Consider the following 19,430-nt stretch of genomic DNA (forward strand, 5'->3'; position numbering starts at 1 on the left):
TTGATCTAAATGAATAAAAAATAACAAAAACCGTATGAAAAATATGTTTAATAAATATTTTGCATCAAAGGGATAAATTTGCAGCTAATTTGCCTAGTATTTTGGCTCAAGGTACTGATACTGATTTTAATTTGAACCAATTTAAACTTAGGTGCAAATTTTTTTAATTCATTTATTCCAGTTCACTATGTTAACACTAGCGTGAAAAGTTTACTAAAAAAGGTGATGGTTAAAGACGCCAAAATAGACATGGCGTCCTAAGTATAACGTTTGCAGCTAATTTGCCTAGTATTTTGATTCTCGGCACTAATACTGATTTAAATTTGAACCGATTTTAATTAAAGCATATGAGTGAATTTTTTTCCATTTATTCCAGTTCACTGTGTTAACACTAGCAAGAACAGTGGACTAAAACATGGCTATTAATCTTCTAATATTGCAGTCATTGTTAGATTAATTTCCTGAGTCACGTATTTATCAAATTTTAAACTAATTAATAAACAGTTTAGTGTATACACATTCTCGTCAAATTTCTTGAATATTGTTCCATTTTGCTGAGAAATGACTTTTTCAAACAAAAATAATTTAAATAAATTATAAGAATAATAGTCAAAAAATTCCACACCATTTAGACACTGATTTCATAGATGAAAACTTATATCATATATACATGAAATACAATAATATTTATTCAAGAAAATGAAAGCTTGAACCATTTGATTGATGAAAATGTTTTTAAATTCGTATGCATATGTCAAAAATAAGAGTTTGTGTTCACTATTTGGGTTTAATTACTGGGTTTGGGTTAATAAATAATTTAATGTATTTTAAAATTGGATGAAATATAAAATGAACTTAAATGTTTTTGTGATAAAAATTATCTAACAAATAAGAAGAACGAAAATTCGCTTGTCATTAATGGTCAGGGAATGAAACAGAAGCATAAAACAAAATACTGCGTAAGTTCCTGAAGTGTTGAAATGACATTATAAAGGACAATTTAGATTGTTTGAAATTATTTTTAATTAATAATTAGGCCAATTTGATGATCAATGCAAGCCAAAAAATGCTGATTTCTTCATTTTCGGCTAAAAATGAACGCTAATAAAACTCCGTATGCTAAAGAATAACAAACATTAACTAGATGATTAACAAGATTAACTTAACTGTTACATGTGTTTGCTGTCTTTTAATACTCTGATAGACTGTTCCAAAAGCAATGTTTTTTATTGTGGGTAAAAAATAGTAAAAACTACTATGTAAAAAATAGTAAAAACTGGCTGCTAAGCCTTGTCATTCATACATTTGAATAAGCCTGTTTATGAAATGAGATATTTGTTTTAAAATATAAAATACACTAAATATAAATATTGTTAGTGTCTTTTAATTTAACATTGAAATCTAAACTATAAATATTTTCATAAGTAAGAGATATTAATGATTACGACTTGTGTTTCTCAAATTTTTAATTATAATTGCATAATCAATGAAAAAATTTCAAGTATTAGGGGAATTCGAAACAAGCAATGATGTATTTAAAACTATTTATTGTAATATATTGAATCATTTTAAAGGCACGATACAGTTGTTTCGAATATCAAAATTCGGTTTGCTTTTACAAATTTGTTAAAGATGCTTAATATCTAATCTTAATATGGCCTAGCACATCAGACGCACAAAATAAATAACCCTTCATTTTTTCAGAAGCAATTTTCCCAAACATTCAGCAAAAACAATGTTTTTCGCAGCGTTAAAATATTAGTTAAGCTTAATACCTAATTATGAATTTAATTATTCTTTGTTGCCAAGGCAACTAGAACACGCTTGTAATTGAGTTACTTGCAAATCGAGAGGAAGTNTGTTTGATCGTTTAAATAGCTGCTCGCCAGATTTTATTGCATTATAAAGAAAAGTAATTGATATTCGATTTTTGATTAATAATTGATTTATGTGGATAGTGGAATTTATGTGGATAGTGGCATAGAATTTAGCATTGCGTCAAATGTTATTCCTACTATGTGGAAGTAGTTGTGTTTTTTTTATATTTTACCCAATTATGAATTTAATTATTCTTTGTTGCCAAGGCAACTAGAACACGCTTGTAATTGAGTTACTTGCAAATCGAGAGGAAGTGAAGTGGTTTGGCCTAATCATGTGATTTAAATCATATTTAATTGATTACCTGTAAGCGACGTAGCATGTCAAACCTTATTGGCTTCTGAATCATCAGCTACGATGACGTCACTTGCAGGAATTAATCGTCGAAATTTAATGCGTTACGTAACGTAAATGATTAGTTATGCTGGTGAATCAGTAGATTTGAGATGTTGCTAGTTGCAACAAATAAAATTTAGGTAATGAACCAGCCTGTATACAGACGATAGAAGTTCAACCTTGAAAAATCTTACAGACTAGGCATTAAACGGTTAAGTTTTGACGTAATCTCGCCAACGGAACATAAGCTATTAAGCTTTTTCTCCCCATAAAACTCAATAAATTTTAACCTGTTATTATGGGCATAAGAAATGGTATGAGATCTTACTTTTGAACAAATCTCCATAAATTCATCTATTGTCACAACACCATCTTTGTTTATATCCATTTTCTGAAAAAGGAAAAAAAATTATGGTCCTTTAAAAGAAATTTACATTTTTTTGCATATTGACGAAATTTCAGACTTTAAACTGAACTTGAACTTAGACTTCCATTACGGTTCAAAATGAATTACTTTCCAATAATGTTTATTTCAAAAGCATAAATAGAATGAAAGTGTGAAAAATAAAATGCATAATATAAAATAAATTTATACCGAAATAAAGATCATAAATGTGTGCTTGTATGTGAATTTAACTTTTTTAAAATACAATTACTCAATTTTAAAGTAATTATTTTGAAGTTGAAAGTAAATTTTTTGAAAAGTAAGAAGTAAACAACACTAATAAAGTTGCGAACTGTTAAAGTAACCAGCAAAAAGTACAGATAAAAATGCACATGCAAAATGAAAGGGAGAAAATAAAAAAAATATATAAGCACAAATTGCAAAAAACAAAGTTTCTATTGAAAGCTATTGTTCAATTTTATTAAAACTTTTTTAGTTCAATTGAGATAAGTCAACTAATATTTTTCTTGCTGAAATTTTTAATTTGCGATAGAGATGTGACAAATATTATATGAGATTATTATAAGAAAGCAAGGATCAAAATTGAATTCGGAGAGATAGTAAACTTGTTGAAAAATTTTTGCACACAATTATGAAATTCGTTTATTTAAAAAAAATTTCTACGCACAAAATATATTTCAGGAAATATTTATGATTTTTTATGATTTTATTTAATAATAGCAAGACAATTTGAATTGTAGGGTACAAAATTGTTTACATCATTTTAAAGTATGTAATTTAATGAGGCAAAATACAAAATTTGAACGAATTCAGTTGAATAGTTCCTGAAAAATCTAATTTTAAAAAAGTTGTACATTTAAAATTTGATTTATCAGGAAATATTCAACTGATTTCGCTTAAATTTTATATTTTGCTATGTAAATTTACATACTTAAATATGATGAGAAAAATTGTATAACCTACAATTCGAAATTTTTTCGACTATCCTGAAATAAAATAATAATAAATGTTTACTAAAATTTATTTTTTGGATAAACGAAATTTATAATTCTGTACAAAAATTTTTGCAATTTGCTTTAAACGTTCTCGAGATATCGCGAAATACGCAAAAAGTAAAATTAACATGAAGGGGCCTAAAATTTGGAACTCTCTCCTGACCACCCTATTGGGACCATATTTCCCACATTGTGGCAACCCCCTATATTTTGGGGTTCAGAAATCTGAATCCGTTGAAAAAAAGATATGTTTATTCAGATAAAATTCGTTTTTGTGACTGATTTCGTATCCTAAAATATCGTTTGCACTAATTAATTGGCATATTTGAAGTCATCTCTTCAAACCATAGAACGTGAAAATCCGATCATTAGATCAAAAATTATCTAGGGTGGTCCGTTTTTTTAGGCACCCTGTACGTATTATTCATGGTTAAATAGTGAGAATTGTGTACAGGCGTTAAGTTTATTTGAAAATAGGAAATAAAATTTTTTTATCATAAACATAGGGCATAACAGGGCTTTAAAAGAAACTATGCTTAAAAATTTATAATAGTTTTAAAGGACAGTTGTTAATTTTTAAATTTTTATAGTAATAATTTAATGTATTTTAAAAAGATATTTAGGAAAAATCTAGTAATAAACTTTACTCATCCAGTTAAAAACAAATTTATAAAACATGAAATAATTACAAATTTTTTAAGTTTATTTCGTAATTTTTCAATCCAAATAAAATTAAACCCTAGAATTTATCTCAAGTTAAAAAATATCAATTCTTTGAAAGAGTTAGTTAGAGCCTTTTTGTTCTCGTTTTCCGCGTTAAAAATTAAACTGAAATTTTGTGTTTCATAAGAAGATAAAAAGAAACACCAATTTAGTTTATTTTATATAGAATTTCTGTTTTTACATTTCTTATAACTATATAAAGGAAAATAGTTTCTGCTTAGCTGAATTCTTAAGAAGTTTCATTTATTTACTATCACAATATACATGTTAAAATGAGCAGCAGTTTTTGAGACTAGAATTTAAATTTATAAAAGACAAAAACACAAAAAATGTGTTTGTGGAAAAAAGTCAAATTTACTCGAAATGTAATGCAAAACAAAGAATAATAACTCATTTTTTTAATGCATTTTCAGGAAATGCTCACTTTAACATCTGCATGAATACTGACAAAATATTTATTTCTGTAATGTTTCTTTTCAGAGGGACAAAACTAAAATTCTTTAAATATGGAATGAGCGGTGAGGGCTTGCAAACTGAAGAGCGTATCGCATTCAGCATTAAACCAGGATTCTATTACATTCCTTATTAATTGAGGTTGTAGAAGAGATAATTTTTTTTTAAATAACAAGGCCTTTGATCCAGACCTAATAGCGTCAAAATTGATCAAAAACTTTGGATCATATGAAGTTGGAAACAATATACCATTAAGCAAGTATTTAAAATCAGACATCTTTGCCAATTGCTCATTGTGCAGCTCTTGTGCTACGTAAATAAGGTACTATTACTAAAGTACTACCAAAAACTTAATTGAAAGTGAAGAACTAAACAAATAATTTTATAAATGTCTGGTTAAACTTGTACGTGTTTACTCATCAGAAACGTAGAGAAGGACTCAAAACGATGACAACATTCTCGAGTCTTTAAGCGGCGGAAACTACGAGCTGTTCTTAGCAGAACGTAAATTGATTGCATTACGCACAAATGCTTAAATCTCGACTTTTACCAAGCTTTCAAGGAACCTGACGTCATTAAACTCACAATAGCCCAAAGAATTGTGTCTCAGGGAATATGTCGCCCAATCAGGTTACCTCAATAAGTCTGTCAAGCTAACCGTGGGAGGTTTCCGTGGTTTTCCTCTCCATGTAACGCAAATGCGGCTTAGTTAAATCGAAAAATCCTCTACGAAAGTTGGATTGAGTAATTAAATTATAAGAGACTAAATAAATTATAAGAAGTAGAATTCGGGCCCCGCGTTAAGAAGAGAGAGTTTAATTATATTATAATTAAATTATATGAGTTAGAGAGTTTAAAGATGTTTAACTCCGAAACCTTGTAATTTTGAAACTAACCCAGAAGTCAAGGAGACTCCTGGATCAAGAGTTCAGTGAACTTCTCTAATTCTTATAATTTAATTATAATAAAATTAAATTAAAATTTTTGAACTTCTTTAATTCTACCCCAATTAATATGAACTCTAATTGATATGTAAACTCTAAACAGTTTTATTAAATTAGATAAATAAAGAGCTAAAACCAATAGAGGAATAAAGATAAAACCTCTATGAAGGATTTGATTTTGAGTTACAGTATTCTTGCAAATTGAAAAAAAAATTATCTGAGATCCGATAAGTATTTTGATCTTGTATGTTTCATTTGCATAAATCACTCAATAAATTTTATTAAATTAGTACTATTATTAACAAGTATAACTTATTATGATTAGTCTTATTATTAGTCTTATTATTAACAGCTAATCTAGTCAACAGTTGATTTAGTTAGGTTGCCACGGGGGCTTTAAACTGTGTTATATAATGCTATAATACATCATATTATAAATAAAAGATAAAAGTTATATAGTTTAGTGTTCTTCAATTTTTTATCTTTTACGTTCCAGTTAATAAGAATTTATAATTGAGAATATTCTCTTTCTTCTAAATCATCTCACCCACATAGAAGTAAAAGTTTATGATTTAAAAGTTCTTACAATGAAATCGAACGGCTCACATCAAAAAAACTTAGCTGGTTTTTAGTTTAATTTGTATATTTAAAAAAAATAGATTGGAAGAAAAAAAAGATAATTTCCAATTAGAAAAAAAACGAAATTATATGGAAAATATACAAACTCAGTCAAATTTATAATTTGATTTGATCCGTTGCGATGTTTTTGCAACTCAGCTTTATAATTTTGATTAGAATGTTTTGAAAAGGAGTTTCAGCAATTTTTTCTCTATATTTTTAATAATCTGAGACGAAAAATAATCTGCAGAGCCCACTGACGTGCTGGTTACCGGAGTTTTTAATTTACAGTTTTCATTAGAATGTTTTGAAAAGGAAGTTCAGCAAATTTTTTTTCTCAATTTTTTTCTATAATCTGAGACGAAAAATAATCTACAGATTCCATGAAAATCTGCAGAGCCAGCTGACGTGCAGGACGGTTTCAGCTACCAAGGAAATTGCAAATTTCTGTTTTTATATTTATTCCCACTAAAAGCGTACGAAGTAAGGGCAATATCTCGACAGCAAATATTTAGTTTCAGAAATATTAGGAAATCATCAAATATGTTCGATTTTTTTAAAGTATTTAATACTCCCTTATTTCCTCTAAGAAATAAAGTGCATCGAAAATTTCTGAGGAAACATGCACTCTTTCCTTGATATGGTATACACGTATCTTTTTAAGTATTTCATGAAAAATATAGGACATTTAAAATTTGATTTCTCAGGAACAATTCTACCGACTTCGCTTAAATTTTGACATTTGGCATGTAAAGAGGCATAGCTTCAATGATGCAGAAAATTATATACTTTACAATCCAAACATTTTCCTACTATTATTAAATATCATAATAAATACTTACTGAATGTTGTTTTTGGTGGTATTATTTTTGGATAAACGAATTTTATAGTTGCGTACAGAAAATTCTCAATTTGCTTAAAAAAATTCTCGAGAGACGGCAAAATACGCAAATAATAAACTTATCATAACTTTGAAACATTCTTCTGATGAAATTATAGGGACCATATTTCTCCAATTGTGGCTACCCCCTATAATTCAGGGGGCAAAAATCGGCATCCATCGAAAGAAAACGGTATGCTTATTCACAGGAAGTACGTTTTTGTGTCTGATTTCATAGCTAAAAATATCGCATGGATTAATCAATTAGCATATTTGAGATCACCTTCTCGAACCGTTACCATTGAGTCCTAAAAAGTGAAGATCTGACCTTTAGATCAAGAGTTACTCAGAGTGGTTTATTTTTTTATATTTTGGGCACTGTACATTTGTATTTGAAAGTATGGACAAAGTTACAAATATATTTATTCAAAACTAATGCTTGCTTAAATATTAGTTTTATATAAATGATAATTAGATTAAGGGGAAAAAACTTCTTGCTCTGGGGCCTCATTTATAATTTTTATTATTGCTTGGCCACAGTTACATTTTTATTGTGACCACTGATTGATTCGAGTTTGTTTGTACCAATCAAATTCGTGAAGCAACGTTACTAAAGAAACGCTAAAAGTAGCTGTCAAGAAACTCTACAAACTACTTTTTTTTTCTTGTACACTACACTGCTTCTTTTTAAGGATAGCGCACTTCACTACAAACTACAAAAATGTTACGAATGCAATAGTTTCGTTACTGGCAGCGCCCTATTTCTGAGAAAATTAATTGTCCTCCCAAAACTTAATTTGCAAGTTTAGGATGATTTATTCAAACGATTAAGGGAAAGTCTGTAAGGCGTACATCAATAATACTAAAACTGAACTTTGTCGATGTACCTTTTCTAAGGAACTACTTATGATATCGCTTTGAAATTTTTTGGGGACATTTGAGATTATATGAGTTGTATGATGTGATGATTTTTTTTAGCGTTAACTGAAAATCGTTCGAGTTATAAAAGATTTTTGCTCATGAAACATTTAAAAAAATTAAGAGTTTTCAATTAATAACACAAGCCTGCGAAATTGAACNCATTTTTCATTATTATTTTCCATTTCAGCACCAAAAAATACATTAAGTTCAGCTATCAGACCCCTTGTATTTTTTTCATCGCAGGCCTGTGTAATTTTTTTAAAAATTTCCTCCAAAGATATGTATTAACAGTTATCACAGTGTAAACATGTATATGCAAATATTCTACGAAAAACACTGATGCAATATTGCGGGGAGAGTAGAATTTGACCATATCAACCCCATCATAGAATCAAGTTAACATGTCTAACATACTAGAGAATTGTAATTCTAATTTTGTAGTGGTAAATACACTACAGTACTCCCCCACCAGAATAATATCTGTGATAGAATTCAATGAACGGATACCACTAGTTGATTCATTGCTGTTTTGTGAGAAGCCGGGAGATCTGTAGTTTTTGAGTGCTGATCGTGAGAGCTGTATTAAATTCACGGTCGTGGTCGCTCCTATGTTGCCTTTAGCAGTCGAGTGTATATGTTATGCGCTGTGTGTGACCGAGACGGAGTAGCAACAGAGCGAGTTTGTGGATAATGTCGCCGTCACAAATAACAAGTTAACTGTTCAATGTGAACAATCCATCGAAGTAGGCGTGTTCAAATCGAAGTGGGAGTTTCTGTCGAGGTAGGCGTGTTCACATCACGTCCAAAGGTCACCAATGTGGGGAGAGTCGTTATCGACATTGTCAACCTTAATCTATGAAAAGGTACCCATCATAGAATCAAATTTACATGTCTTATATACTAGAGAATTGTAATTCTAATTTTGAAGTGGTAGATACACTACAAATATCTTGTTTAGATGCTGAGAAAAGGTACATCGAAAAGGGTCAGTTTTAGCATTATTGGTATATGCCCTACCGACTCCCGTTAAAATTATATTCTAGTACGCGACAAAATCCGATAATTATTATTAAAAAAAGTTATTATGGTGATCCGTTTTTCTATTGTACTTGTAAAATTATGCTTGTAAAAATATACAAGTTGATAATTTTTTAATAATCATAAAGAGAAAAATAATTTAGGCTTTATGTTTTTCCCGTCATCGGAACTAAATTATGCGATCGTACTTTGAATCATGAAACAAAATTTAAAAAATTCTTTCTAAATTAGGTTTGACTACATCCAAGCATTTTACAAAAAAAAATTATCTAGATGAAGGGCATTAGTTATTTTTCCTGTTACATGAGAATAACTAAATCACTTTTTTTCGTTTCAGAGTGTTAATTCATTTTGCTGAAAAATTCAGATATTACTGAATAAATAATAATAGATTATATTTTGTGCCCAATTGTTTACGATCCTAAAATTCCAATCACGCAAGTAAAATTTTTTCACATATAAACTGTGCTCATTCTTACTGAAAACAATCGATAGTTTTTCACTCCGTATAAAAATGAATTTAGTAAATTACAAAGGTTCAAACGAAAACAGAAGAAAACAAAAGTAGACAAACTACGTAATTATGAACAATATTCTACTCTAGAGACCCTGAATTAGACAGGCCGACTTATCATCTATTTTTGGAGCAAAGAGCTAACATAAGCACAATACTAACATAACGCTAACTTGCGAACTTGTTTACTCCAATATTGTTTGATAGGTCAGTTCTGATAGTACAGGAGCCTTATTCTACTCCTTAAGCATACAATTGCAATTACTGGACAAAATCCTTCAAATTCTTCATTTGAATCATTTGGTTTGAAATGAATAAATAATATTGTTTAAAAAAACAATTCTTAATCAATTTCATAAACTGAAAAATATGATAAATAATTGTAAAAAACGTTTCCAAAATTTAAAATATGATAATGTGTGGTTTATTTTAGAAAAATACAATAATTTAAAATACAAATTTATGTGATACTAAATTCAATTTCAGGATACATAATGAAATCAAATAAACAGAGAAAAAAAAACTCAGTTAAAATTACCGTACAGTATGGTAGTGGCTTTTTTGTTTATAAAAACTAAAATATGTGGTACATAAAAGTAAAATATGTGCTATATGAACCAAAATATGTGGTACAAAAAACATTCATTTGGTAATTTTTTCGTTCATATTGTAACGGTTTAGCGGACATTCTGATTTAAAAACTGCAGTTCTTATTACCACACAGTTGATAAAAAATAAAAATTGAAAATAAATTTAACCAAAAAATGGTTTTCATGCCACGCTCTGAGGTATCATGATAAAATTAACAAATTGTACCATTAATAATGTTATCAAACATTAGAAACTATGTTTAATTGATCATTTTACCGAGCTTTTTGGTGTTCCCATACAGCCAGAAATTTAATAAACTTCACCATATTTTTGTCATTTTTATCATAATTTCTTTCTCAGTGCAATATGCTGATAGAATTTGTTATAAATATAACTGAAAAGAGAAAATACATGAATGGAGTTTTTCAAGCATCAAAAATTAGATACACGTATTTTCAAACACTCAACTGATACCGCAACATATTTCTTATTATATCTATTTCAATTTAAATATTCCATTATTTGTTTGTAATCATCATGTTTGTGATAAAATAACAAAAGAGTTTTAGAATGAAAACTTTCCCAAGGATGTTTTTTTTTAAATGTATGCTTATGAAATTGAAATTGGGAACAAGTCTCGAGATCGAGATTTTGTATTCGAAGTTCCCTTTGACTTACTTTCTTTGTTTTTCTTATTCTTAACACAGTTTGTTTTCCCTCGTCTTTGGGATAACCTTTGAAAATAATTGATAGATTGAATCTTCCCTCAGTTGCGAAATATTTACACAGGATACATAGAATCTGAACAGCTCCAGTAAAAATTGGATTGATCGAAAAAAACTATTGTTTTGATAATACTGCAACGTTTTAACATTTTACTGTTTAAAATGGTTTTGTTATTTAATGTTCAATTTAGATTAAAGTTGTTGGCATGCGAAATAATTATTTTTAATTATAAAGAAGAAAAAATATTTAAATCTTTGAAACTAAAATTTATCAATTTGTCAACATTTGTTTCAAACAATACTTTAGGGATTCTTTTATTTTTCTTATGAGGCATTTTTTTTTACAAATGCGCATAAATTTGATTTGAGTCATGTATTGTTTAAAGTTGTTTTGATAGGTAATATTTATAGTAGATTTAAATTCGTGATCCACAAAATAAATATTCGGTATAAATCAAAATTAAGGACCATTTAAAAAACAATTAGGGAAAATATTGCGATAAGGGACTCATCAAAATTTTCCATCCGGGCAGTTTTTCCCCCTTATATTTCCACAAAATTTTATTAATTTTCCTTATAGTTTTACAATTGAATTAAATCTGAATTAAAGAAATTGAGCTAAATTTTAATTAATTGAATCATGTCTTACGAAACAGTAAATAATAGTGCATAATACTAGAAATAAAGATCTACTTACAACTTTAAGTTGTAAGTATATATATATATATATATATATTCTTCTNATGTTTTTCTAAGGTTCAGTGCCACTACCCTGTATGCCCTACATTAATGTTTTTCTAAGGTTCAGTGCCACTACCCTGTATGCCCTACATTAATGTTTTTCTAAGGTTCAGTGCCACTACCCTGTATGCCCTACATTAATGTTTTTCTAAGGTTCAGTGCCACTACCCTGTATGCCCTACATTAATGTTTTTCTAAGGTTCAGTGCCACTACCCTGTATGCCCTACATTAATGTTTTTCTAAGGTTCAGTGCCACTACCCTGTATGCCCTACATTAATGTTTTTCTAAGGTTCAGTGCCACTACCCTGTATGCCCTACATTAATGTTTTTCTAAGGTTCAGTGCCACTACCCTGTATGCCCTACATTAATGTTTTTCTAAGGTTCAGTGCCACTACCCTGTATGCCCTACATTAATGTTTTTCTAAGGTTCAGTGCCACTACCCTGTATGCCCTACATTAATGTTTTTCTAAGGTTCAGTGCCACTACCCTGTATGCCCTACATTAATGTTTTTCTAAGGTTCAGTGCCACTACCCTGTATGCCCTACATTAATGTTTTTCTAAGGTTCAGTGCCACTACCCTGTATGCCCTACATTAATGTTTTTCTAAGGTTCAGTGCCACTACCCTGTATGCCCTACATTAATGTTTTTCTAAGGTTCAGTGCCACTACCCTGTATGCCCTACATTAATGTTTTTCTAAGGTTCAGTGCCACTACCCTGTATGCCCTACATCAATGTTTTTCTAAGGTTCAGTGCCACTACCCTGTATTTCCTACATCAATGTTTTTTAAGATCAATTGCCTCAGAAGATATTAAAATATCGAATAAATATAATAATCTTAGCGAATAATTTAATATCAAAACGGATGAAACAAATATTTCAAACAGTCGACAAAGCGAGTACGTGATTCTTGACATTCACCGGTGAAAGTTGGCATTCTCTTGGTTTCGGTCATATATTAGTCTATGAAACAGCTGTAATTCCTATGATTACGTATACTTGTATGAAAACTGATACTAAAAAAAATTCTTATTTGTCTATTTCTTTTTCTGTCTGTGTATAACATTGCCAAATCTCTTCTTGCGTACAGATTTACAGAATTGTAATCAATAAGAAAATTTATGACTAGATCGTTATGACTTACGAATAGAATTGACTAAACCTTGCTGTGTATTTTATATGGCGTCAGTTCTGACGTCACATCACGATGCCCAGTGGTTAAAATAAATTAAACAGCTAGATCAAATGAAGAATCATCAGAAACTGTGCTATACTCATAAAATATACCATTCTCTTCTTCGGCTTTGCAAAAAACTGTATCCAAGAAAGATATTTGCAATACAAAGGAAGTCACTATTTTCTACTAAAGTTATCGAAGGAAAATGCATTGGACATAGAGGGACCACTTGGTTCGTGGAGTTAAAAAAATAGGGTCAGAACTAGCAGAATATAGTAAAATTTACAGTGTTTCTGCCTCTTTGGGAACATCAAAAAGATCGGTAATTTTAACAGATGCACTTTATTAATGATTTTGATAAAATTAGCAATAAAATAATATTTTATAATATGTGATGCAACCTGGTAAAGCTTTCATAACGGTACCATAGAGCGCGTGACATACAGACCATTTATTCTGTAACATTTATTTTTCAGTTTTTTATTTTCTATTTAAATTTGTGGTTATAAGAACTATAGCTTTGAAAACAAGAATTTTCCAGTAATACGTTACCACATCAACTGGAAATTTGCAAAATAAATGGTTTAAGTACCATATATTTTGGTCTTTAATCCAAGAATTATTGTTTATTTTTCTTATTGGAAATGTCACTACCATACTGTAAGGTAATTTCACCAGAATTTTTTTCACCGTATAAAGATTCCCATTTTATAACTTCGCGTCTGAGACAGATCACTAATAATAGATCGACCGAAAAACAAAGCCTAATAATAGGTAATTATGTAATTAATATTAGTGGAATTATTTCTAAAAATAGTAACTCATTTTGAAGAAAATTGTTTGCCAATGATGACATAGTTAAATTAAATAAAAATATTGCTCTTAGCATAAGCTATTAGTTCCAGAGCGTTAAATTATTAGACATTAGACATTAAATTTAGATCATAAACGTAGTTGTTTATAGTAAAACCGAATCATCTAGTTCATAAAAACAACAAGAAATGCTTTTATACATTTTTTCAGGCTTAGAATACACATGTTTGATGAAACAAAGACCCGTAATACATTAAAAGCATGTATAGTGGTGTAACTAATTATGTTGCATTCTCTTAAGCCATGACGAATAAATTAAGCGTATGAAAATATGATCATTAATACAAAAGTTGTTTCGAAGTTACTCAGACTTTTTGTCATCAAGCAGTTTGCACATTTTAGTCTTTGCAATACGTTGTTTATCTTAATGGAATTAAAAGTTACGCTTAAGGAACGCATTATGCTTCACAGATGGTTTTAATTAATTTGCTGGAAAATGAATATAATGTTTCTTTTTTTTTAAAAAAATTCAAACGTATTTAGAAAAAATATATTTACTTATGTAATTATCATTGAAAGTTAGAAAATTTTAAATGAGTCTTATTTAGAATAAATAAGTGAAAATCTTATCCTATTAATAGTCAAATCTAGAACTAATTGCTGTAATTTAGCATCAAAATTATAATTGAAATAATTTTGAAAAATCGCTAAAATTATTATAACAAAACTTTCGTTACTAAACACAAAAATAAAACTATTAAACAATTTTTAAATTTTTTTGACAAAATCATCAAAATGCATACGGATACATTCTGATGACATTTTGAGTAAAAAATATTTATTCATTTTTTTTCTTATTTTAACTATTCATTTGATAATTTTTTGGTTTATATGGTAATAGTTTACCCAAAATCTTGGTTATCAAAATTATAGTTTTAATATCACTCTTTTAGTAAATAAATACAGAACTGAAAAATAAATTTTACCAAATATATTAATGTCATACTCTAAGGTATCATGATAAAAATACCAAATTTTACCACATTTAAGAAGATTTATCACCTATTTCAAAAGCATATTTCTTTGTTTATTTTGAAAAAAAATCATTACCAAAGCACCAAGCATTATCGGAACACCAAAAAGCTTGGTAAATTACCGAACTTAAGTTTTCACTTCAACTTAAAAAATAAGAAAACTGTTAGGGTTAAAAGAACAATTTTTGTAGTGAATTTATATGTAAGAAGCTGCGAAAAGTAAATGCATAAATCAGAGGAAAAAAAATTGAAAATCACATTGCAAATGTTCAAAGTCCTTTAAAGAACGATAATCACATTAGAATATCTTTGATGAACTGCAACTCGATCACAATAAAGTTGACACGTTGTAGTCTAATTTTTAATTATGTTCTTTTGATTTATACATTTACTGTCCACATAGCCATCTGTTGTGAAAAAATTTAACCAAAATTAGACACTCTGAATTTTTCTTCTATACGTCATGAATTCGCCGAAAGAAATATTTTTTTAATCTAATTAATTGCTTGTTACAAATCTTTGAAAAGTAAAAATTAACAAGCATTAAACCTGTAAAAATTAACAACGTACGGTTAAAAAAATAAATAATATTCCCATTTTTTCTTAGACGAGTTGTTTTTGTATTATTTAAATTTCAACACTTCTTCATAAGACGTTTTTTCTAAATATTACTCAATAAACAACAAACATGAACTCTTGTGTAAAATGATGTTAGGGCATGTTTTACGCACATAAAAAATGCTTTTGGACCATTATTAGAAGTTAAAAGGCGAATAATTTTTTACATACACATATAACCGTCGTTGAGCAGCCGACCCAATTTTGAGTTTACGACTACCAATGCTCAACTCCGTAGCCTTGTAAATTTGAATCTAATCCAGAAGACAAGAGATCTCCTGGATCAAGTATTGGGTGAAATTTGCCTTTGTGGAGAATTTTATCATGGAATCAACCCGCATTTGCGTTACACGGAGATTGAAACCGTGAAAACCTCCCACGATAAGCCCAAGGGGACTCTAACCCATAATATGTCTACCATTTATGATATTTTACGTCAACACTGTGGTAGGTGAGGACCTGGTGTGACATTTGTATCGACCAGCCATTGCTGGGATTTGAACCCGGTTCACCTCATTGGAAAGCGCACGCTCTATCCCCTGAGCCACCACGGCTCAAAGACGAACAATTGTGCAGATTCAAGATATTGACAATTTGGCGACCAAAATAACTACTGGTTTACATGAAGAAATACGAGTGCTACTTGCCAGATTTAATTGACAAACTGGCCACTGCTATGTAAGTACCAATTTTCCTTACTGTTAGCTGAAAAATATTGATTGTAATCGATTATTTTGTATTTTTTTGTCGGCTTGATTTCACAAACTGCTAATATAAATTATCATTAAAATGCGTGTATATATTTAGTTGTATAATAAAGATAATTAAATTCTCATGAGGTTTACGTGAATCTGTCTATTGTATAAAATAATTTTACATTATTTAACTTCTATTCACTTCGATTTTGTTTGAATTCATATTAATAGTCTATCTGTGCTGCGTGTATGTTTGATTGACAAACTAATTTTATTTCAAGAAGTTTTGTATACATTTATTCTAAATTTATCATTATTACTTTTGATTGTATCCTAATAATAACTTTACTCATTCTAATATCATATTTTAATCATCAAATTGTTATCGTAATAGTTTCCAAATATTTAATTATTGAAATTATAAGTTACTTTCCTCTTATAATGAATACTTATAATTTTTTTCCTTATACGTTAGGTGTGAACGGTAATATAATTAATAAACGAGTGCAAAATAGCATTTTTGCTTAGTTTCTATTATAATAATATATATTATATATTATAATTGCTTTAGCCACTTACTATATAATTACTAATTCAAAATGATATTGTAATTACATATTCAAGAGTCACGCAATCAAACACTTTCAAGTTACGCTGCAGCTAAATATTTCAGTTTTAGATAACTACAACCTAGAATTATTATTAATAAAATAATGGTAGTTATGAACGAGAAAATAAACCATTGTAACTAACGCCCTATTGTATTCGTTTCAATGTTAATATCTTTATAAAGATACCGAAGAATGAAAATATTAATAATTGAAAATGAAATATTTTTATTAATTATCATTCTCATTTGAAATAATTCATATTCATGTAGAAAATAAATTGAATTCAAAGATAGGAGCTTCGTCAAAAATAAACATATTGTACTTTGCAAAAGAAATGTTAATTAATTAATTTCCTTTCCGTTTAATTCGTTGTTTTATGAATGATCCTTTTAGGAGCACTAGTTTGAAAGTTTCTAATTCTTTAGGGTATTAAAAATCTTGCTTGATTCCATTGACTATTTATAAAGTTATAGCGGGGAAAAAAATCAACGCATAGCATATATATATTTTTTTAATGATTATATTTCCATAAACATTTACACTAGGTTTACGAAATTTTAATTTTGTGCAGTTTTAAAAAAAATAACAACTAAAGTAATCAATATAATTACAAGTTTATTACTTGATTTTTAGGCATAGGGTGCTCAAAAATACTTGTTTTTTCGTATTTTTTTATCGGTCTCCTAAACCTCTGTAAGCTTTAAAACTTGTTGCGAAGTATGAAATATCGCATGTACTAAGCATCTCTAAAGTTATAAAATAATAGTTTAAGTATTTGATGAGAAATTTTAGAAAATATATAAAACACTCAAACTATCTCCTTCCATTTTTGTAACGTAGTGTATATTTATACAATGATAATCTTAATCAGAGTCATATAAGTCAAAGGGTGCTATTGCATTCATCAAATATTCATTACATAGATCTTTTGTTTCTTCGTATTTTTTCATCGGTCTCCTAAACCTCTGAAAGCTTTAAAACTTGTTGCGAAGAATGAAATATCGCATGTACTAAACATCGCTAAAGTTATAAAATAATAATTTAAGTATTTATTGAGAAATTTTAAAACAAATATATAAGAAAACTCAAAGTGTGTCCTTCCATTAATGTAACTCAGTGTATATTTATACAATGATGATCTTAATCAGAGTCATTTATGCTATTCATGCCATTCAGGTGCCATTCCATGCGTCAAAATGAGATATATGATACGTAGAGTTTTGTTCGTGATTGAATGATTGCTCATTCTACATTAAATAATTCTTTATTTTTTACCTTCTAACGTCTTACGTTAAATAACTTTAAAATTAAAATGTTGCAGATGGATTTAATAGACTGTTACGTTACTTGAGCAAATAATATTTACCCTTGTGATAAACTTATAATGAGACCATAAAGACGATTCATATTTTTTTAATTTTGTTCCCTGCAATTTTAAGTTAAAGATAAGAGAATATAAACACACAAAAAAAGCAAAATATTTTTTTAAATAAAAATTTCATTGATTTATTATTAATATGCAAAAACTTAACTGAAAAGGTGTAGTAAAACCAGGGAATATTTTTGAGCATTCAGCCTCTGGTAAAAAATTCTGATAAAATTTATATATTGCATAATAGTGACACTTCAGCTGAAAAAAAAACCAACATAATTCTGGTATTAAAAAGCTAAATATACGGTATTTAAACTAATCATTTGGTACTTTCGTACGGTTCTTAACCATTCCGTTCTTATGTTAACGGTTACCGTTAATTCCGGTTTTCAAAATTGTAGTTTTTATACAGATTTAACAAAAAAATGCATAACTGAACAGTAAATTTAAGCGATTAATTGGTTCTTAAGCAAAACTCTATGTATTACCAAATTTTACTGCATTTACCAAGTTTTTTCACACATTATAAAATTATATTTTATTATTAATTTTACCAAAATCGTAACCAAAGTGCTTCGATAAAATTTATGGAGTTATTAAGTGATCTCATAGAGCAAGAAATGTTACAATATTCTGGTAGTTTTTCGATCATACTTTTTTACGCAGTTTATAGGCTTGATATGATTGCATACATGAGTCAGAGAAATTCTTTGAGAAATAATTATAATTTAATTGCTAAAAAAATAATTGAATTTGAATGTCGTTATCTTAAAATTTGAGAAAAATATTTTATTTGGTGTAAATATTTAATCTTAATGATTAAAGAATCAAAGAAATTAAAACATTTTTGCACCGGTTGCACATTTTTACACCACTTCTGATTTTTACTCTATTTAAAAATAAAATTTACAAATAACTTTATTTAAAGAAAGAAAACCAGTGTTTCCTTTTATTCTTTGGAGAACAAATAAAAGTACGAACCTCGAATGTTTTATTGACATGTTCTCGTAAGGCTTTGTCTTCAACGTGTGAATAAGACTTTCGTCCCATAAGAGCATAAACTGAACACACGATGTCCGTCAGTTCTTTTTTAGTAATTCTACCATCCCCGTTGATATCGTACAATTTAAAAGCCCATTCCAGCTTCTCTTGCAGTGTTCCTCTGCACATTATAGACAGGCACGTAATGAAATCCTGAAAAATTAAAAAAAAAAAAACATTGCTTGTCACTTCTAATATCATAAAAAACTATGAGCAATGAGAAAAAGGTTTTTAAATTTTATAACGAGCTTGATGTTATCGAATACAAATAAAATAATCATAAAAGTATATATATATATAA

At 28.6% G+C, this 19,430-nt stretch overlaps 1 protein-coding gene and 1 long non-coding RNA gene across 2 annotated transcripts in view; one reads left to right on the top strand and one right to left on the bottom strand.

Moving 5' to 3' along the window:
• Positions 1 to 19,430, top strand: part of LOC139425994 (uncharacterized) — a 194,048-nt gene that overhangs the window by 78,402 nt on the left and 96,216 nt on the right. The gene's annotated exons all lie outside the window — the stretch shown is intronic.
• The window catches only part of LOC107456807 (Kv channel-interacting protein 4-like), a 65,043-nt gene that overhangs the window by 1,527 nt on the left and 44,086 nt on the right, over positions 1 to 19,430 (bottom strand). Inside the window, exons 4-5 of the mRNA XM_043045254.2 lie at positions 19,070 to 19,282; positions 2,543 to 2,605 (exon numbers count right to left, since the gene is read on the bottom strand). Coding sequence (XP_042901188.1) covers positions 2,543 to 2,605; positions 19,070 to 19,282 — 276 coding nt within the window. The remainder of the gene's footprint in view (positions 1 to 2,542; positions 2,606 to 19,069; positions 19,283 to 19,430) is intronic.

This window comes from Parasteatoda tepidariorum, chromosome 7 (assembly GCF_043381705.1).
Source record: "Parasteatoda tepidariorum isolate YZ-2023 chromosome 7, CAS_Ptep_4.0, whole genome shotgun sequence".
Taxonomy (NCBI): domain Eukaryota; kingdom Metazoa; phylum Arthropoda; class Arachnida; order Araneae; family Theridiidae; genus Parasteatoda; species Parasteatoda tepidariorum.